At 26.8% G+C, this 22,390-nt stretch overlaps 1 protein-coding gene across 1 annotated transcript; it reads left to right on the forward strand.

Annotated features, from left to right (window-relative positions):
- Positions 1 to 17: 17 nt before the first annotated feature.
- On the forward strand, positions 18 to 22,390 carry LOC107453642 (thioredoxin domain-containing protein 11). The gene is made up of 13 exons (XM_043049916.2): positions 18 to 187; positions 2,166 to 2,376; positions 6,632 to 6,859; positions 7,956 to 8,049; positions 8,802 to 8,905; positions 10,280 to 10,345; positions 12,914 to 13,042; positions 15,560 to 16,339; positions 17,456 to 17,504; positions 17,594 to 17,748; positions 19,634 to 19,746; positions 19,846 to 19,926; positions 21,734 to 22,390. Exons 1-13 carry the CDS (start codon positions 18 to 20, stop codon positions 22,236 to 22,238), a joined length of 2,685 nt encoding a protein of 894 aa, XP_042905850.1. The 3' UTR covers positions 22,239 to 22,390.

Consider the following 22,390-nt stretch of genomic DNA (forward strand, 5'->3'; position numbering starts at 1 on the left):
CTTATAATGACGTCATCATGGCGTCTAATGATACGGTGAAAGACGAAGATGATATCAAAATACAAGAGACACGTGCAGAGACACCACCGCCAATAGGAGGATATCTTCAAGTTATGAATTCTTATGGTCGCGAAATATTTTTCGTGATTGCAATCGTGTTTACTGGTATAGCAGCTCTTCAAAATAGGTAGGATCATAGAGATATAGTAAACAACACTGCAAACTTGTATGGCTTCTGCTCGAAATAAAGTTTATTTTGTTATGCATAGCAAAGTTACCTTCAATTGTTTGCAAACTATTAAAGTTTCAATTAAATTTTTTCCATATGGTTTACTTTGCAATAATTAAATTTCTAAAATAAGTTATGTGGGCTAAAAATAATTTTCATTAGCGTTTTTTATGATTTTGCTTTAAACTTTTTGTTATAGATCTTGTATTTAGTACATAGCTATATAAAAAACACTTTACAAACTTGCATGGCTTCTGCTAAAAATAAAATTTATTTTGTTGTGCATAACAAAGTTACCTACAAGTTTTCTAAATATTGAAGTTTCAACTAGATTTTTCCCATATGGTTTGCTTTGCAAAAATTAAAACTCTAAAATAATGTATTAAGTTATGTGGTCATATAATAATTTTCATTGACCTGTATTTTCTGTGTTTTTTCTTTTCAATTTTTTGTTATAGATCTTATTTTTATTTCTTCCAAGAAGTGAAGATACTTTGTACCCCGGTTATTGATTATTGTTTTTCTTCGTATCTGCTATATTTCTAGCTACATTGTTTTATGTTTATGCAGTTAGTTTTAAAAAAAGAATTTCACTAAATAAAGTGTTTTAAACACAGCAACTCTCTATGGCAGTTTATAATCTTTTATCTTACCTTTAAGCTTGATTAATCTAATGAGAGGAGTGATTTTTATTTAAAAAGTGCACACAAGTTATGTGCACTTATGTAAAAGTGCACACAAGTTATGTAAAAGTGCACACACACAAAAAAAAAGAAACCTATTTCAATTGTGAAATAAATCTTTTAAATATCAAAAACATTTTCAATAATAAAATACAGAAGTTTCTTTTACATAGCTAAGTACCATTTTAACAGGCAGTTTCCTCCGCATAGCAAAACCAGTTTTNATAATCGGTTCCCTACAATAGTATTAAGTTTTTTCTTTTTTATGTGTTAACTTCTTCTTTTTTACCTCTTTGACTCTGTAGTTACTGTAACATTAGTCTTTCCCGAATGATTATTTGACTGACTGTCACTGTTGTGAGATTAAGTTTATTTATATGAATTGCTTTCATTTATGAATAAAATATAACTATTGCGAAATGAAAGTTATGATATTTATCAAAGAAAGAATGTTACATTGCTTATTTATTGTTCTAATATTTAAAGGAGTGACATACAAGTGAAAACAAGTTTTTAAAATTGTTTATTATATTTTTGATATTAAAATTCACTTCCCAGTATTTAAAAAAATACTAAGTATTACTCTGGTTTTTCGAGAAGCAATTTAGTTATATTTTTTAATCAAAGATTTTCAAAGCAAAAATATTGCGTTTAAAAAAGTTTATTTTCTTCAGCAATTTTGTAGGGAGCATAATTTTAACACAACTTTAAAAAGCAGGTTCATATTTTAAAATACAGTTGAATTGATTAGTCAGGGGTCTGTGTAAGTTTTTTTGCGAGGTACCTATTATGTGAAAAATCAGACATAATTTGTGAAAAATTAAAAATAATATTTAAAAATCAACACAAAAATATGGATTTGTCGTTTCTTAAGGATACAAAAAATAAAATTTTACGAAAGCGTATTTTGTGAAACTATCGTTTTTCCTAAAGTTGAATTTGTGAAACTACCGTTTTTCCTAAAATTGAATTTGTGAAGGTACCGCTAAACGGTAGTAAATTCAACGTGGACAGNATTAAAAATTAGTATAATTGAATCAAATATATTTTAAAAGCTTAATTTTAATTTATTAATTCTGAAATTTAAGATGCACTATGGTTATTCTTGTATTGTTTTATGTGATTTTATATATTGGATTTGGTTTAATTTTATAGTAGATGTGTTGTATAATTTTTTTTTTATTTAATAATGTTATTGTTCTAAATAAGTAATTATATATATTATATTTAAAAATATATATTTTTTCTTTCAGTCCCTTGAAAACAAAAAAAGCAAATCCTCCTAAAATATTTTTTGAGCCTCCATCTTTAGTCACAGATTTTTACACTGGTAATTTTAAAAATTTATATGCTCTTATTTCGGAAAAAGATGTTTCCCTTATCATATATTATGCACCATGGGATGCAACATCCATGCAAGCCAAAGAAGAAGTTGAAACTGTTGCCAGATTTTATCACAATGAGGTAATGTATTTTTTTAAATGTGCATTTTTAATTAGGTATTATTTTATTTTTTAAAAAAATAGTATTTAATTAAAATGCAAATGTTAAACTTTGATTCTAGATTACATGAAAAAAATTGCCTGTAAATAAGTTAAGCACCAAAATACCTTATTTGACAAATTGTTGATTTAATTACAGTTCACGTTACTCCTTTGTTTTATTTATCACAAGCAATATAAATTTTAATAAATGCATAGAAGATTATACATTTATTTATGTATTTATTTTTGTAAAAAATATTTTCAGGGGTCTATGTTTTTCTGAGAGGTACCTATTTTGTAAAAATTTAGACATAATTTGAGAAAATTAAAAATTATATTAAAAAATCAATACAAAAAAATTAATTTATCGTTTCTTACGAGACTCAAAAATTAAATTTTAAGAAACAGTATTTCGTGAAACTACCGTTTTTCCTACAGTTGAATTTGTGAAGGTACCGCTAAGCGGTAGTAAATTTAGTTTGGCCAGACCCCTGATTTTGTAGAAATTTTATTTAATTTAAAATTTTTAATTCTAGATAAGGAAAAATAAATCACAAATTGTATTATTTGACAAACATTGTTATATTCTTCGACAATATAAATTTTATCTTTAAAAAAAAGAGCCTGTTTTAATTTTTTAAAAAAGAAAAATTTTAATGAAAACACCCCTTGATTTAAAAACAGTTTTCATTATGGTATAGAAAAATCTGTTTGAGCTGAAACCAATACAATATAAATTGGATATTATACAATCTTTACACGTTAATGGTATAAAGTAATAAATTTTTTATGATATTTGTCAACCATTTTAGTAATTAAACATGATATCCAATTTCCCCTATTAATAGTAACATATATAAAATAATAATTATTTTTTCATAAGTAGTTTAATTATGGATAATTTTTTTGTTTTATGTGTTTGTGTAGAGAGCTTTTAACAATTTTGTGGTCGAAACAATGTTTGTGATTTCTCTCTTCAATCATAATTCTTAGTTCCATACAAAAATTACGGAAGGCTTTGTTAAAAAATTTTAAAAACATGCTCACCAAATCTACTGTTAATCATTGATGGCTTGATATTTCCTTCCAGCCATGCTTTCATCATATTTGAAATAAATGAATAGTGGATGAATATTTCGTTCAAAATTATGTTATAGCACATTCAATGATTTCAAATAATGATGACATTTTAATATGTTTCATTAGCAGTTGAATAAAAGGCACACATATTTACTTTAAAATATGAAAAACAATCATTATCTATTTAGAACATGGAGTGTTTGGTGCAATTTCTAAACAATATCCTTACTTTTCTATCTAGTGAAACTTTTGAAGATTGTTTTTCATACAAGTTTTGGGTGTTTGCTTGTGAAAAATGATCATTCAGGAAACAGCAGCTAATAAACAAAAATCATTATTGAAAACTGGAAACATATGTCATTTGCTTGAAATAAGGGAGAAAAAAAACTTTTAATGTAGTTTAAAAATTAGTATTTATAAAAATAAATGGAAATTATTATATTTTTTTTCTATTTCAAACCATTCTTATATAAGTTATGATATGGTGGTTTTCTAGCTTTGAAATCAAATGCTGTTTTTCAAACTACATGTTAGGGAAACCTTTAATTTTTGGTAAAGAAACAATGTTTGTCTGTTAAGTGAGTCAGTAGTAAAAACATTTTTCTCCTTCCTTGAAGGTTGGGATATGTGTAGGTGTAAGTATGTACAAATGATGCCAAGTATCTTTTTCTTGCATCAACAACATGTCACTGTGAAAATAACTGTTACCTGAATCTCTCTTTGTTATTTTGTTTTGTTATATTTCTCTAAAAAAAGAAGTTTAATCATCAAACATTTAGTAATTTTTTTTTTTATAACTATCTTTTGTGTTCTGAAATAAATATCATATTTTAGTTGTTATTTTGTTATATTTCTCAAAAGAAAAAAGTTTAATCATCAAACATTTAGTAAAAAAAAAATTTTTATAACTATCTGTTATGTTCTGAAATAAGTATCATATTTTAGTTGCTTATTTGGATAGTTATAATTGTAAATTTAAGGAATTCATTGAAATCATTTGATTTTTTTTTTAAAAATCTGTTGTTATCTAGTATTTAGATTTTTTTTTCAGGGAGGAGGTGGATGAATTAAACATCTTTAATAAACAAAGGCAATTAGTTTAAAGGGAGAAAAAATATATTTTAGCATCAAAGTGGTTATTCTGTAGAAAAGAGAAAATCTGGAATTTTTTAGAAAAGCAGAAAAAATTCTGGAATTTTTTTTATGAATTTCTAATAAAATTAAATTAACTAATTTTTTTATGTTAAGGAGTAAAGTAAAACTTAATTTTATAATATATAAAATATTAAAATTACACTATCAAATTTTATTAAAAAAACTAAACTCAGTGGCGCGACAGCCCATAGAGGGCCAAGGCCTACTGTGCCCATCTCAGTTTTCTTGACCTTGGGCTCTGGGGTGCAGGAGCAGATGTTCCGGTCAGGTGGTCAGCCGAACGCGGAACCCCCAGTGTTTAGTTCCCAAGCATGCTTGGTACTCAAATTTTATTAATACCATTAAATTAACAAATCACATACTAAACATTGGTACTACTAAAAACACATATTAAATCACAATGGTTTAAACCAGTCAACTCTGTTATGTATGATGAATATATATGAACAGTGAAATGGTCAGGCGCAATTCAACAACCAACATGTTTCAATCTATTATTAGGTATTATAACTATTTTATCTAACCAATCATATAATAAAAACTTATCAAAACTAACTTCGTAAACTCAATTATAATTAATTTTTCTTCTCATCAGTGCTATTTTAATAATTTTGTTATTTTCTCTTTTTGTTTAACAATCACTTACGTTAAATTCAGTTTCTTCATTAAAATTGGGAAAAGTTGATGAAAAATTAAATTGAAATGTATAGAGAAATCTCTTGATATATAAGTTTGTAGCATGTTGATTTTAATAAAATTAATTATAAATTTAGTGAGTAGAAAATTTTTTTTTCCTTAATATCATGGAGTTTTTGGAGAAGAATTTTAGGTTAGAGAAAATTTCAAATTTTAAAAAATTTTTGCTTTTAATTGTAAATTATTAATACTCATTAATATGCAATGCATATATGTGAAGTGCTTAATTGCTTTTAGATTTATACTGAATTTAAACCCTGAAAGTTTGAAACATTTTAAGATTTACTCAGAAATCTGAGAAAATTTGGTTTGTCTGGAGCAAGTTATTTAATTACACATGAAATTTATTTTCTATTTAAAAAAAATAACAATAAATTAAAAAAGGAAAAGTATGCTTTGAAACTGTAAAACTATAAAAATCAGTAAAAACAAAACTTTATGTTCATTTATTAGAAAAAATCTGGAAGATTTTACTGATTAATTTTAGATGTTATTATATTTTAAAGTTGTTTATATAATTTTATCCACTCTATACTTTAAATTTTCTTTTAAGAATTGTACGAATCATATGCAAAATTCTAAAAAGACTCCCATTCTGAACTTCAAATTATGTATTTTATAATGCTATTGAACTATGCATTTTATAATTATTTTATATCAGGGGTCTGTCCAGACATTTTGTGAAAGGTCCGTGTTTGTAAAATTGTGAAAAAATTACTCGTAATTTGTGAATATAAAATAAACATTAAGTCACATTCGTTCAACCATGGTCCTGCTTTTGTGAATATTTGCAAATAGGGTCCTGTAATTGCAAAAAACTTTTTCAAGGAGTTTTTTAATTGTAAAGACCTGCAAGATTATACTCAACGCTATAAAATTATAATTTAAAAAAATTCAATTTTAAAAAATAAACAACAGTTGCTGCTACTGAATTAAAGATGCAACATACAAACATTTGTTATTTAGCCCATACTGTGCTGAACGCAGAATATTCATTTCGGACGAATAAAGGAAGAAGCGTCTGCCGAAGACAAAACTTAAATCGTTTATATCTGTCTTTAATTCCCCCCCCCTTCCTGGGAAGTGTTTTTTTTGATTAACAAAACAATGAAGATAAACAAATTTGTGAAGGGTCCGATTAAAATATAAATTATTTTGTGAAGGATCCGTTTTTATGAAAAGATATTTTGTGAAGGGTCCATTAACGGACCCAAATTTATTTTAAACAGACCCCTGTATATATTATGATGGTTTCTATACTTTGCACATTTTATGTAATTATGTGACTTTTCTTCCAATTTTAGGTATTTTTTGCTGCAATAAACTGTTGGTGGCCTGAAGGGGAGTGCAGAAAAAAATTTACAATACATTCTTATCCCATAGTATTAGTAAATGTACATGAATTTGGGCTTATTCGGTATGAGGGACCAGTTATATCTACTTACATTATATCTTTTTTAGACTATGTCTTATCTCCTCTTGTGCCTTTGCATCATTATGGAGAATTACTTGACCTCCTCACCAAACACGAGGTTAGCTGTTCTTTATTCTATTTTTTTAGTTTATTAATGTTCACTATTCTGTTTTTTATTTGGCTTTACAAAATGCTTTTCAGATATAGAATAAAATTTGTTCGAAATTATTGTACAGAAATGCTGGGCTGCATATTTGTTGTGTTTTCGCTTTGAGATTTTGCGATAGAATTAAAAATTGTTTGATTACGGAAATCTTGGAACTTGATTACAAATTTTAAGTACATATTGGTATAAGGGAATATTAACTGATAAATTTATTCTGGAAACTTAAAACTTTCTGATATAAGCAAAGTATAATTTAAAAATAGTATATTTTATTTTTATTTTAGGATAAAAAAATTTGTTTTATTATTCTAAAAAATACTCTCTTAAGTAGGTAAATAATAATAGTCTCTTAAGTAGATAAAAATTTTACTTTTTGTTTAACTTTTTTATATTTTTAAGAGTAGTATAGGATTTTTTTTTTTTTTTTAGTTTACTATGTGGCCTGAATTATGTATAGTGAAAACATTTCAAATTATGTAAAAGTTACAAAAAACCAGATATAATTAATCTACAAAGAACTAGATATTAACTTAGCTGGAACCAGATATTAACTAATTCGATGAATGACAATTGCATTTTAAGACAGCATAGCAGCACAGCAATTTTGACNTATTTTTAAAAGTAGTATAGGATTTTTTTTTTTTTTTTAGTTAACTATGTGGCCTGAATTATGTATAGTGAAAACATTTCAAATTATGTAAAAGTTACAAAAAACCAGATATAATTAATCTACAAAGAACTAGATATTAACTTAGCTGGAACCAGATATTAACTAATTCGATGAATGACAATTGCATTTTAAGACAGCATAGCAGCACAGCAATTTTGACTCAGCATAGAGGAAGACCTAGAGTTTGAGTGGTTTATGATGCTGAAAATTACTTCCTTATTCTATGAATTAATTAGTGAACTTAATTTATTAAATATAATTACTGAATTTACTGATGCACTTGATTATAATCATTGTTTATGTTTAACAATAACTTATTCTTGTGATCAATTTGTTGTATTTTTTTCCTTTTTTCACTAATTTTGTAAATATTCTTAGGGTGTCCTTGTTGCTTATCTAGAATTTAAGGATGGCTCTTATCCTGATGGCTATAAGCAATTTTACTATGCTTCATTGAATTCATTAACCGCAGGTAAAGTACTAATATTGTTATTAAATAGGATCAAAATAATACCTTCAATAAATTCCTTAAAAAAATCATAAATTGTTTCTCTTTTGTAGTATTACTACTCTTTATATATTGTAAATAAAATCTTGTTAAATTATGCTAGACAGCTAACTGTTTTGAACCTAAATTTTATCTGTACACAATTTATTACAACCAGGTTATCATAATGTAGAATTTGGTTATAAAAAATTATCATCTTGTTCATCGATTTTTAACATATATTTTTTTATACTAAAGTTATAATATATTGAAAATAGGATAATAATCACACAAGACAATTCTAACCTTCATTCTACTTTATTTTACTAACTCATTTTATTTAGACTACTATATAGTTAAACCTGTTTCTTTAATTATTATATCTATTGCTTTTGCATACTTTCTTAAATACTAACTAAATGCCTTTAATATTTATGCAAAAAATAGTACAAAGAGGAAAACTTGTAATCAAATTTGTTCAATGCTTTGACAGTTATTAAATTTAATTTATTAACATTTAATTTTTTTAAAAGTTTTATTCCTTATGAATTATTGAGTATTGTGTTTCAAAAGTTTGACTGTTTAGTTGTTGAAAATTGTGATTGGTTTTGTATTTAAAGGTTTGACAGTTAATCAAATTATGAAAAATTATGTTTCATTTTATAATTATTGTATATATGTTTATTTTATGAATAAATTTGATTTGTATATATTTCAAGAGCTATTATTTCTTTCAGACCCCTATAGAAGGATCTGTTTTGCTGTGGTAACAAATAGACGTGATGCTACAAACTTAAAGTTGAAATCAGTTCTTCAGCTTTTTCTATGGAATTCAACAGAAGTTAGACAAATTTAATTTTATTTAATATTTGCCTGAATGTTATTAAATGTGTATGACATTTAAGTTTTGATTAACAATGTAAGTGGTACAAATATTGAAAGACAAGCTGCAAGTTTTGTTTGAGAAATGTTGCTTACTAAAAACTTAAAGTACATTTATTTCAATAATGCTTATTTTTCTTGCTTAAACATGAACTTAAACCAAAGAAAGTACCAATAAAGAATTTGAAACTTAACCCCCATTTTTGTAAAAAAAAAATTTCACAGCATTTTAACTTTTATGAAAAACTTACACAGATATTTAATATTTATGAAATCTTAAGTCAATCCACATTTTTTGTAAAAAATATTATTAAAAAAACAATATTGAAGTAGCTTTTTTTTAGTGTTGTGTTACAGGCAATTAAAATACTGGATAAAATGCAACCAGGAATACATATTTCAAATGTGTTTTAATGAGCCTATCTTTTTGAAATTTACAAATTTTCAAACTAACATATAAGACTATATAAATGACAGTTTAATTTACAAAGAAAGAAATGAATCTAAATTATATTATTCTTTTCTCTTTATTAATATCTTCAATATTTCCACTTGGCGACTGAATTTCAGAGTATTCAATATCATCATCATTTGCAGATTTAGAAAAAGGTTTTTAATGATCATATAATAAAACTATCTTTTGGTCTGACTTTTTTTTTCGAAGTAAATTTTATTTTGTTAACTATTTGGTGGACTGGTGGTAGGTCTTCCTTTTTTCATTTTGCTTGCTGTGTGGTAAATCAAAATAAAGATATCTTCTCCCTTGCAATTAGAATGCTGAATGCATGAATCAAACAAATAGCGGGCAAATTTGGTTGATGCATGCTTTTTTAACAGGTTTACCCAAATGCATTGACATAAAAAATTAAGTAAGAAATAATAAAAAAATTATGTGAATTTTGCTGATTTTTGATTAGAATTATTAAATAGATAATAATTTTTTATAGAGTTTTTGTAATGATGCTGATTATTTTGAGACAATTTTTGTAAATGTGCCGTTTTAGTCAGCATAAATTTTGTGTAGGTAACATTTCCATTTGATAAAGAGCATTTTTTAAGACAAACATTGAAAAATATATGTAATTTAAAACAATGAAATCAAGAAATATTTTTTTCACTCGTAAATGAAACCCTTAAATAAAAGGCTAATTATTTCATTATAAAATATTTTTTGTGGTTTAAATGGTTATTTTTTATTCTATAATTCTTGTTTTATATGTTATGATCAAAGTTGTGGTAATTTTTTTTTCCAAACAAAATTTTTTAGTTATAAATCATTAATTTGAAAATATAATATTGAGTTATTAATAAACTGCATTATGTCTTTTAATAGATATATAATGAAACTTCAATAGAACATGCAGAAGTTATTAAGTGGGCCTACTCCAAGTTGCAACTGGTAATTTATCATTTGATTTCTATTTTCTTTAGTTCTTTTAAATTAACCTTAATAAACTTAAATATGGTTATTTTTTTCTATAATATTAATTTATTTGTTGAAATTAGGTATTTCTTTTTTTTTAATTTTATTGTGAATTTTACTTATTGAATACTGCCCACTTTGACATTCTGTTGTGTGTGTGTGAATTTTGAATGCTCGAATGTTCTTTTGCAAAATATTTTAAGTGGCATTTCTGGAAATCTTCCTTGGTAATAGCTGATGAGCCAGGGGAGGAGGACTTTTGGTTTTATGAATTCAGATTGTCAGTACCACTTATGCATGGAATGAGTAGGTTTTTTTTTTCCTTTTGAGAAAAGGTGCACATTTTTTCTCCTTTTGAAAATAGTTTTGTTTAAGTTACAAATTCAATATATTTTTATCTCTTTGGTGTATTTTGACCTTTAAAAAATTAACTATTTCCCTTATTATGCACAGAAACTTAAACTAATTGGCATAAGATGAAGTTCCTTGTACATATTAATTTATTTTAAGACAAAGAATTGGTTATCTTAAAGACTTATTGTTTTTAAAGCAATCTTTTTATTAACTATTTTGTCAGCCATGTGTATGCATTAGAAGGTTTTTTTTTAAAAATAATTTCAACAATTTATTTAATGTTGCAAAACCAAAAGTTTTTTGCAAGAATAAAAAAAAAATTTTATTTAAGCTTTAAAATATAAAAATAATACTTTACTTAGTTGAAATATTGTATACATTAAAAAATCCTAGTTTCATTATTTATTTTATCTTCTTTTTTGAATTATAGCATGTAAACATATTAGTTTATCATATCATTAAATTAAAAGTAAAACTTTTGTGCTAAATTTTTTAATTACTAGTAGATTCAATGTGACATATATTTTTATTTATCACAAATTCAAAAATTTTCATTACATATAATAATTTTTTTTAACGTTCACAAGCAAAATATCATTGTAAATCTATTGGATTTCAATGGGTTTCTTGTGTATCTTTATTATGTGTATACAATCTTTTTTTACTTATTTTTTTAAACAAAAGTTATGTTTATTGATATTGCTCTACATGGTATTTTTTTTATTAAAATATTGTGTCTGAAAGCGAAAGCAAAGTTTATGATGATTGGTTTAGTTTCAAAATCAACTGAAATTCAAACTCCTTTTTGTATATAAACATAGAATTAATGATTTCTTGTTTGACTTTTGGATATTTCCAATGTTCACAATTGCAATAAATTTTAAAACTAAAAATTTTACATTTTGTTCTTGAATTTTTTAATTAAAGGTAAGGTTACTTCTAATTTTCAATTTCCTTAAAATGTACTTTAAAATTGTTCCTTTTTTTTTTGTTTTGTACTTTTCTCTTGTTATTTTTCAAAATCAAAACTTTTTATCTGTTACTTATGCTTTAAGTCCTAGTACTTTTACTCGTTACTTTTTAATAATAACCTTCCTATATATGATCTTGAAGTCATGTATTATTTAATTCTGTTGTTTATCTTATTATCATAAGGTTTAAGAATTTGCCACATGCTTATTTATTTTTTGTAAATTTAATATTATTAATTTTGTGGTGAAAAAAAATATTGCTTTATTTTATGTAATGTTAGTAAGTCATTAACAAAAAAATTAATTATGTAAAGTAACATAGATTTATAATTTAAGTGCACATAATTTTTATTATTGTTTAGTGGAATATGTGATCTTTGCAAATTTTACTATTAATTTCAATAGAGCATTTAACCATCGATCTTGAACTCAATACTTTTTTTCAATTTAATTGAAATACGGTTCATACTAAATACCTTTTGGTATCATGTTTTACAAAAATTGTAGTATTGAAGTGAGATTTGGTGTCTATGCTGTCTGATAATGTAAATAACTCCACTATTAAAACACTAACAAGTATTAATTTGCTTTGCATTTAAAAATAATTTCGTATTTTATAAATACAATTTAAAGTTAACAAATTATTCATTTATCATGCTGCCCCTGTTATCCAAACAAAAATGGATAATATAATGTTATTATGCATATTAATGTAAGCTTATTGAAGAATCTAGTTTTTCTTTTAAAAAAGAAATAACAATTACAATTCTTTATTTTCAAGAAGTTTCTGTTGAAAAAATAGATTATATTTTTAGTTTATGAAAAAAAAATTTCATTTATCTTTATCTGACAAAAATTGACAAATTTAGATAAACCTAGGTATTGCGTAAAGATGACAATAGTTATAGTGTATAAACTTATAATTCAAGACAAACCTTCTTGACTTTTTTTTTTACTGTGATTTTCCTGTTTTTAATTAAATTTGTAAAATCTTATAACCCAATAATTCATTGGATCCAAATGTTTTCTGAAAAAATTCTTAAAAGTTATGTTTGTTTTTTTCCCTATAGACTGAAGTTTTTAAGTAAGTTTTGACTTGATTTGTGTTAACCTAAGTCAATTTTATTTGTAAATCTGAATCCCAAGAATTTTTTAAAATTATTTATCAATCAATTGATTTTTAAATTTCTGTATTATTATTAATTATGTTTTTTTTAAGGTAACTCAGTGGGTGTCGCCACCTGGGGCTAAAAGTACAGCATTATCTGAGAAAATAGAAAAAAATCCAACTGTAATTTTGTTCACTCCTCGTAACTTGTTGCTAGATCATTCGCCCTATTACAATCTTGTAAGTAAAGGCTGTTTTCAATGTAAAAAAAAAGTTTTGCAATTATTTAATGTTCACTAATATAACATTTGAAAAGTGCTTGCTAAAGTCTTCAATTATGTGTCATTAAAACTTAACTTTTCAAAATAAAAATAATAATTTGTGTGTTATATTTTATTTTTATGTTTATTATGAACATAATTTTTTAATCTTGCATTTTACTGTGTAAATATATCTTTACAAAAGTTTAAATGTATAGTTTCTATATAATAAAACTATAAAAATATGATTCATAATCCATTATTTTATATTTATGAATATTATTTTTTGAATTATAAATAACCTGCTATTTTATAGATTGCTTAACGTATAGCCATTCCTTAAGTATTGCCATTTCTGGTTCTTGCTCTACAACTAAAAATTACAATTGTTTAAAATGGTGTATTTCTGTTTAACTTTTTAAATGGTATTGCTTTTCAGCTATTCTATTAGTTAAAGTTAAGTGAATGAGAACCTGGTGCTCTTTTTTTTATTATTTTAAAAACTGTGAAATGACTTAGATTTTATTCAATTAGTTACTTTATTAAACCACAACAGTAAACTTTACAAAAAATTTTGATTTTTTATACTAAACCAAAAAGTCACTTAGTTAAATGAAGTAATTGCAAATTTACAACTCCTTTTATTTTCATCAGCATCCTAATTAAAATATTATTTAATTAAAAAATATTAAATTAATTAAAGGATTTTTTTTTTAATCTGCAGATATAACTAAATTTCTTGTTTGATTAGAATTTTGTATTGATGAGCTTTAAAAAGATATTTGAAGAGCTATAAAATCATCATCTACGAAGTTCTATTAAATATTGTCTTTTAAATAATTAACTTAGTGAGACAGCTAGTTTCTATTCGTGAAAATATAGAATCGTTAGCTTAAGTCAAGAATATTGCCATACTAGGAGGCTCCGCCCCCTCCTTGCTAACGCTCGCCAACCCCCGAGAATTGCTACGCAATCCTATGTGGTTCACGCCGTGAACCATGGCTCGCTCTGCTCGCTCGCCAATGAACACAATGCTCTAGCACAAAGACATAGTATATTATCATCAAAGACATAGTATTGTACTTATGTAGAAGAATTCTATCAGTGTTCTTATTGGCTTTTAAAAAAGTATATTAGCTTTTTAGATTGCACATGGCTAAAAAATCAAAACATTAGCTAAATGAGAAACATATTAGCAAAATAAATTATCAAATATTGCAGTTACTCACCTAAATTCAACTAAATGTGTATAATAAATTAGTTAATGCTAGTTAATTCCAAAAGTCTTTGAAAAAAATTTTATTATTTAAAAATATAAACTTTAAACCCTAACTTTTCCTTGTGAGATAATAACCCTCAAAAAGTCTTTCATTTTCAAGAACACAAAAATTTGTTTTATCGCCAAATGAAATATTTTTTGGTGATCAGCATTATTGAAATCAATTTCTATATTAATTAACATTTGTGATAAAGTACATAACATTTTAGAACAAAATAAGGATGTTTTACATACAATAAATTAAAATGCATGGCTGTTAGCATTACCCGAGAAATACCACGTGGAGGTCGCCATGCTGCATTTCTAATCGGGGAGTTTTGATTTTGGCAGTTCCCCTTGCCTACTGCCAATAGAAGTTTCAATTAAATTTTTTCCAAAAAACATTTTTTTCTGCAAAGCTCTAAGAAATTAACACTAAGCATTTAGAATTTCTTTGAAAACACAATTATAGATTTGGCATCTTGGAGCAATTACTGAAAGGCTGTCAAATGACTTAACTCTTGACAGGCCAACATAAAGTTGTCCATGACTAAAAACTTGTTTAGTCAATACTAAACTGATTTTCTCAAAAGTCTGACCTTGTGACTTATTTATAGTCATGGAGAAGGCCAGCCTAATTAATTCCTAATTGAGTTTAAATTAAATATTATCATGTTTTTAGGGCATGAATCTGAATTGAACAACCTGATAATGCTCACTCTGGTTATTGTTTCAGTTTTTAAAAGCGCTATATGTTGAGCCACCTCATGTGACATTTGCCATGTGACATTTTTAGCAGCAATCATTGGTCCATTTTCTAACGTTGCCATTCGGGGAATTGCAATGAGGCTTTTTTTTGGTGCCGTGTAAGAGAAATATATATATAGATATTCTAAGTAATTATACCAGGAAAGTTTAGTTTGCTATAAGAAATGACTATTCAAAATATATACACATTTCATCTTTACTGTGATCCGATCTCATCATCTTTTGATTCAATCTATAAATTTGACTTAAATACATTTCTAAAAAAGTATATATTTTTTATAGGTACATGTTTTAAAAAAAAGTAAAAATAAATTTTTAATGATTCTTAAAAAAATAAATAAATACTTTTGCTTTCTTTGTAGAGTTATTAGAATGAGTTGAAATATTATATTAATGAACTAGGTTTGAAATTTGTAAATGTTGATAGTTAGTATCTTATATATATTTATTTAAATTTTTTTTCCCTTCCAGTTTAAGGAAGTTGCTCTTGACTACAGTAACTGTGAAAAAACAGGTTTCATTGAATCTCTAGTTCATCGCATGGTTTTGCAGAGGCATATTATGCAAGAAGAGTTTTCAAAATCACTTAAAAAGTGCCATAAAAATGACACCAAAACACATCCCAACATATGCAGTCGACGTCCTGACCTCTGTGACCTGACCTGCTGCCAAAATGCAAACTTTAATCTGAAATTTAACACTTCCTGCTCATGTAGGGTCTGCTTACACCATGTCGTCAAGAACGTAGAAGAAATGAAGCTTTCCGAATGTGAAAACACCTTACACCTGATTCTAAAGAAGTTCAACATCAAAGAACTTGGTAAATTCAAGCAGTGCCGGGACATGGAAGTTTCCTTTCCTGTTAAATTCGGTCAGTATAAGCAACTGAGCTTTCACTGTGAGGATGGCTCTAAGGATTCTGTTAAGCTTTCTAGAAAGCAAATAACAGAAAAAGAAATAGCTGAATTAAAAGATGACTTAATTCTAACAATGATTCAGAACAATGAGAAAAGGTTGTGCCATCGCTTGAGATATGCCTTAAACTACTCTGAGCTTAATTTTCCTAATTTTCCAGCATCTTCTGATCGCAGCTCTTGGCTTAGCAATTTCACAGGCCTCGGTTGCCGTACTAACCGATCTTTAACTTTCATTGCTATGGACACTGTGCTTTTTCACAGCTTTGCAGAAAATTTGGGAATTGATGTGTCAAATAATTTGCACCAGACAACTGCTGTGATAATTGAATCAGCGGTAATGATTTTGTTTTTTTAATTAGTTAATAATGGTATTTTCATGAAGTCTAGTCTATAACATGCAAAGTTAAGTAAATTTTGTTTGAAAATGTCTGAAAATTTGTTGCATACAAAGGTAGTTTTTAAAAATTGTGACTTGTTACATCATTATTTTTTTACATAAATTGTTAAATTGAACATTGGTTCACAACATGCCTCTTTCATGTTATGAACAATGTGTAAATAAAACTTTTTTGGCATACAATAACAACTAAAAGATACCAGATAGGTATTTAATGTTCTTTATATTTGATTGCTATACCACTTGAAATTATATTTATATTTCTTGCGCTATGTGTTTAGCCCTTCATTTATGAATCTTATGTATTATTTCTAGTTTGTTTTTAAATATTGTTTTTTTTTCTAATTTAACATTTTTTTAAATTTAATTAAAAATTTATAATTTTTTAAAATTTTAATCTATATTTTCATTTAAATTTTTTTTTAAAGAATCATTTTCACTATCTTATTAATTTACAGTGTTACTGCATGCCAAAATATCCTCTTTCATCTTGTATATTTCTCGGCTTTCTCTTTAATAATTTAAATTACATCTTAATAAACCTTACTATTCAGTTTGTAGTCTAATCAATTTGTTTGGTTCTTTTCAATGAATAATTGTATAAATTTTTTAATCTTAAAGGGTGATTTATGTTTAATTAATGTATATAGATAAAAAAAAAGGCTCTTTTAAGTAATTTTATATAACTATGGTAGGTAAATTTTACTTAGTGTAATTATTCAAGTTTTTCTATGTTTTAAAAAAAAACTCTCGCATGATATAGTTGTAGTTCAAAATTAGAAAACTATTATACAAAATTGCTCCCAATTCTAAAACTGATAGTTTTTAATTGAATGAAAAATAACTTAGGATTTACTACAACTTCCACTACTTGTTTTTTTTTTTTTTTTTTTTTTNTTTTTTTTTTTTTTTTTTTTTTTTTTTTTTTTTTTACTAATTGCTATATTTGATTTTTTTTTAATAGTTGTAGTAAATTAATCAATATTAAATAACTATTAATTTTTGTGATTTTAATTGAATATGACTTGTTAATTTCTGCATCTTCTATTACAGCAAGAATCTCAATTTGTTTTAAATGGATTAGTTAATAAGAAAACATTAGGTAAGTGAACTGCATTTTTCTTTGTTTCAATTAATATTATTATTCTTTTTATTTTAACTGTAAGCTTAATCATAGTTTTTCTTTATTAGTGGAATTTATTAGAAACTACACAGACGGAAGCTTAAGCCGTGACCTTAGAATGCCAATTCGAAAATTGAAAGATTGCAAGAAAGATGATAATTCCAATGTTTGTGTAGATGAGGTGACAACTGCAACTTTCTTTGATATAGTATTTGATCAACAAGTAAGATATTTCTTGTCTTTATATCTAAACAAAATATGCATTCCACTAATCTATCTGGGGTTTAAAATGATTTTTATAATTAGAATCATATATAATAATTACTACATATTTTTAATAATTTAAAATTGATCTTGTTAAACTAAATTAACTAGATATTTAAGGTAATTTTTTTTAAAATCACAAACATGAAAAATAGAAGCTGCTTTGAACAATCCTTTTTTCATTGAACGAAATAAATTTTATTGATTGAAAGTTATTGCTTATAAAAGCTTATCAGATTCCTGTTTAATGAATTTTAATCTATGATAAAACTATGTCTTGATGTATACTCATACGTCATATACTCATTAATGATGCATATGCTTGATCTATGTCATATACTGTATTAATTTTCTTGCATTCTATATATATTTTTTTTTTTAAATTATATGGTTTTTACTTGGTAAAACTTAATTTTTTTCCCCCTCTTTAGTGCTTTTCATACTGATGTATAGATATATTTTGCTATATTAATACAGTATTAGAAAGTTATATTTTTATGAATATAATCATGTGGTTTTTCTTATATTAAATCAAATGTTATAGTATATATATTCAGCTCATACTTTAAGTTCTGTTAAGTTATATATTGTTCACAGTGTTGAAACCAACAACATGCAGAATTCTTTTCAGAACTTTGCTGTGCACCTGTAAGTGAAGCGCTTATGAACTGTTTTCACCAATGATATTTTTTTAATTACTCTGGAGTTAACTAAAATTACATTCCAATATGGAAGCTTGAATGAGCATCGTTTTAATAGTTAATTAGTTCAATAATATTTTTATTCATATGAATTAGAATCAGATATGAATGTAAATAAAGAATATAATTCTAACATCGAAACTCCTGAAACAAGCAACAAAGATCAATATTTATAGAACCCTAATTCGACCTTTATTACTGCATGTCTGCGAGTTTTTTACACTTGCTAAGGCAGCATACGATAAACCATTGATTTTTGAACAAAAAATATTGCAGAAAATTTATGGTCTTGTATATGAAAGTAACATATGATGAATACTTTACAACAGTGTGCTCTACGGTAAATTTTAAAGGACCAACATCGTCCAAATAATTTAAGCATATTGCATAAGACCGTTTGGACACTTGCAAAGATTAAGAGACCCCTGAAAAGAAGCTGACTTTTGACTAACCTGCTGGCACAAGGAAAACAGGTCATCCAGCCATCAAGTGGCTGAATAATGTAATATATAAATCTTGTGTTAGATGTCAAAAATGAAGCTGACTTTTGACTAACCTGCTGGCACAAGGAAAACAGGTCATCCAGCCATCAAGTGACTGGATAATGTAATATAAATCTTGTTGTGGTAGGTGTCAAAAATGAAGCTGACTTTTGACTAACCTGCTGGCACAGTGAAAACAGGTCATCCAGCCATCAAGTGGCTGGATAATGTAATATAAATCTTGTTGTGTTAGATGTCAATAATGAAGCTGACTTTTGGCTAACCTGCTGGCACAAGGAAAACAGGTCGTCCAGCCATCAAGTGGCTGGATAATGTAATATATAAATCTTGGTGTGTTAGATGTCAAAAATTAAAGTACAGTTGCCTTGGATGGACAGCATTGCCGAAATCTGACTGGCGCATCCTTGGCCTGTTCTAGGGTGTAGTGCTGAAGAAGGAGTAGTGAATAATGAGTTTTAACAAATGTCTAAAAAATTTTAATAAGTTAAACAAATTAGTTTAATATGAGTGCATTTCTATAAATGTTAAAAAAAGAAATTCTATAATATCACTAAGCTTAGTGCAAAGAAATTTATCCTTTATAACAATCTAATTTATAAAATCAAAAATTTATCCTTTTTTTTCTTCTTCTTTTTAATAGGATGTTATTCTTTACTACTATGCTTCTTGGTGTGGTGCTTGTAAATCAATATCTCACATCTACCTACGTGTTGCTGACTACTTTTCAAATGTGGAGGGCATAAAATTTGTTCGGTAAAGATACGAGAGTTTTGTTTTTGTGTAAATCTTGTAACACTGTTTCCATCATTATTTTATTATTAATTATTCTGATATAAATGATATTTTTTGCAGGATAAATGGTGAAGAAAATGATTTACCCTGGGAGTATACAGTTGAAAAATATCCCACAATAATATTTTTTCCTGCTAAAAGGTTGGCCATTTTATATTTTTAAATTATATTTTAACTAACAATTTTACGCTAAGATAAATTTTCTTTGAATAATACATTAATGCAATCATCAGATATTAAGTGTTATTAAAAATTAAAATTGTTTTTTTTTTAACTACTCATTAAGTAAATATATGTATGCTAAGGAGATTCTTTATTGATTCTTAAATTTTTTTTCTGTATTGCAAAGAACAAGCAATATATAGTCTAAACTTCATTGTAATGATTGCCTAAATTTATGTGTATGGATTCAGTATCTTAACTTCATTTTCCATAATTCATTTAAATGTCTTATATTGTGAAATAATTATTTTTTTATGGATGGTTTGGCTGAATGTAAACAATAACAAGCTTCTTGAAACTGGAGGAAATTTACAAAACTTCCGATGTATCACTTCGATTACGAGGCTCTTTGCTTGTCATGCTTGCGAGGAGATGTGTTAACAGGCTTAATATTCTTGGAAGTTTTATTATTGTGACTTGGTACAAATTTAAGCGTAATTTCGCAATTCATAAGAATTTTCTGCAATTTATAAATTCCAACAGCTCGTAAGCCTAAAACAAATTTATCAAAATAAATATCACAGCATAAATAAAGTTTAAGGTTAGCCATGTTTTGAATTTTGTCCCTCATTTGGTTATATTTGCTTAAAATAGCACTGCTTGTTATTTTTTGTTTAGCATAGCAAGCTTGCGGAGTCTTCTGAATTTATTTGTTGTTTCTTTCATTGATTGTTAGATTAAAAGAACATGTTATATTGAAAACACTACGAGTATAATAAAATTGGATGGTGCATTTTTGCAAACTTAGGTGCAAAAGTCAGTCGGAAGTGTTGCGACGAATTTTAACCCTTAGCGCTATCTGCACTTAGCTTTTACACAGTCAACCATCCATATTGTCATTTTTTGTGGCTGCGGGTTCGAATCCCGCTCAGGGCATGGATGTTTCTCTCTGTGTGTTGTTCTCTATTGTTTGTTGTGTGAATGTGGCCCACTCTATGAAACGGGTATCTGTGGCAGTGTGGCGTGGGTAATGTTGCTCGCCTCCGTGATGTAGGTTCACAGGTGCCCACTGGGTAACGTTAAATGAGTGACACTTCCGGCATCTTCCATGGACCACTCTATGAAACGGGTATCTGTGGCAGTGTGGCGTGGGTAATGTTGCTCGCCTCCGTGATGTAGGTTCACAGGTGCCCACTGGGTAACGTTAAATGAGTGACACTTCCAGCATCTTCCTAGGCGAAGAAGGTAGGAAATTCAGTGTCTGCCATTTTAAAAAAAGTCATTTTTAATATTAAAAAAAATGGTATAGTCATGATAAATTCATTTTNTGGCGTGGTTAATGTTGCTCGCCTCCGTGACTTAGGTTCACAGGTGTCCACTGGGTAACGTTAAATGAGTGACACTTCCGGCATCTTCCTAGGCGAAGAAGGTAGGAAATTCAGTGTCTGCCATTTTAAAAAAAATGGTATAGTCATGATAAATTCATTTTGTGGCATTATGCAGATAACATAGTGTAACTGTAATTTTAAATGAACAATCGTACTTCTAAAATCATTAGCATGAAATAAAGGATTTTAAATGTGCAGAAAACTAGAACAGATTTTAGTTCTGCATGGAGATTTTAAAAAAAATTTCCTTAATAAGAAATCAAAAAAGTGTAATTTTTGCGGACCTTTTCTTTTTCTGGTCTATATTTTTTTCAATTTGTGAACAACCCCTAACTGCATTCAATTTTGAAACTACAGTTATCTTTATATTAATGCAAATTATTTTTACTTCCTTCTAGAAAAGCTGATAGTGTCGAGTTTCCAGCACACATGGAAATCACTCTTACCAACCTCTTGCATTTTGTCCTCATACACTCCCAACCTAAAGTACGCTGGCTAGTGTCCATGGAGATGTGCAATCGGGATTGTGTTGCTCACAACCTCATAATGTCTGCAAAAGAGCAAAGACGATTATACAGGGAGCTCAAAATTCTTACCAATGACCTGCATTTCGCTCAAAAGGTCATCCATGAACTCCAGCCGGGGAGAAGTGCAAAAATTAGTAAAGATGGCAAAAAGCCAAATATAAATTACTTAAAGACAGTTTATATATCTAGTGTGATAGAGCGCATTCATAAGAAGAGATTGCAGATATGGAAAGCTCAAGAACTGCAGATGGTTTTAAGAAAGAAAAGAGACATTTATCTTCGTGATGCAAAAGACTCTGATAGCAATAATGTAGAGAAAGGAACAAAGCATAAAAAATCGAAGGCTAAACAAAAGAAAGCTAAAGATGAGTTATGATGTAATAAATTAACTAGGTTTTAATATTAATTATTTTTAGTGAATTTAGTGCACTAGCCTTTTTGAGTTTTTTTTTTTTTTTTTTTTTTTTTTTTTTTTTTTTTTTTTTTTTTTTTTTTTTTNTTTTTTTTTTTTTTTTTTTTTTTTTTTTT

Source organism: Parasteatoda tepidariorum, chromosome 9, assembly GCF_043381705.1.
Source record: "Parasteatoda tepidariorum isolate YZ-2023 chromosome 9, CAS_Ptep_4.0, whole genome shotgun sequence".
Lineage (NCBI taxonomy): Eukaryota > Metazoa > Arthropoda > Arachnida > Araneae > Theridiidae > Parasteatoda > Parasteatoda tepidariorum.

Bases quoted from the DNA above. Each gene is read 5' to 3' on its own strand.
- LOC107453642 (XM_043049916.2), top strand. From the start codon at position 18: ATGGCGTCTAATGATACGGTGAAAGACGAAGATGATATCAAAATACAA. The intron at 17,749-19,633 runs GTAAGATATTTC...TCTTTTTAATAG, and splicing joins ATATAGTATTTGATCAACAA to GATGTTATTCTTTACTACTA. The intron at 19,927-21,733 runs GTTGGCCATTTT...ACTTCCTTCTAG, and splicing joins ATATTTTTTCCTGCTAAAAG to AAAAGCTGATAGTGTCGAGT.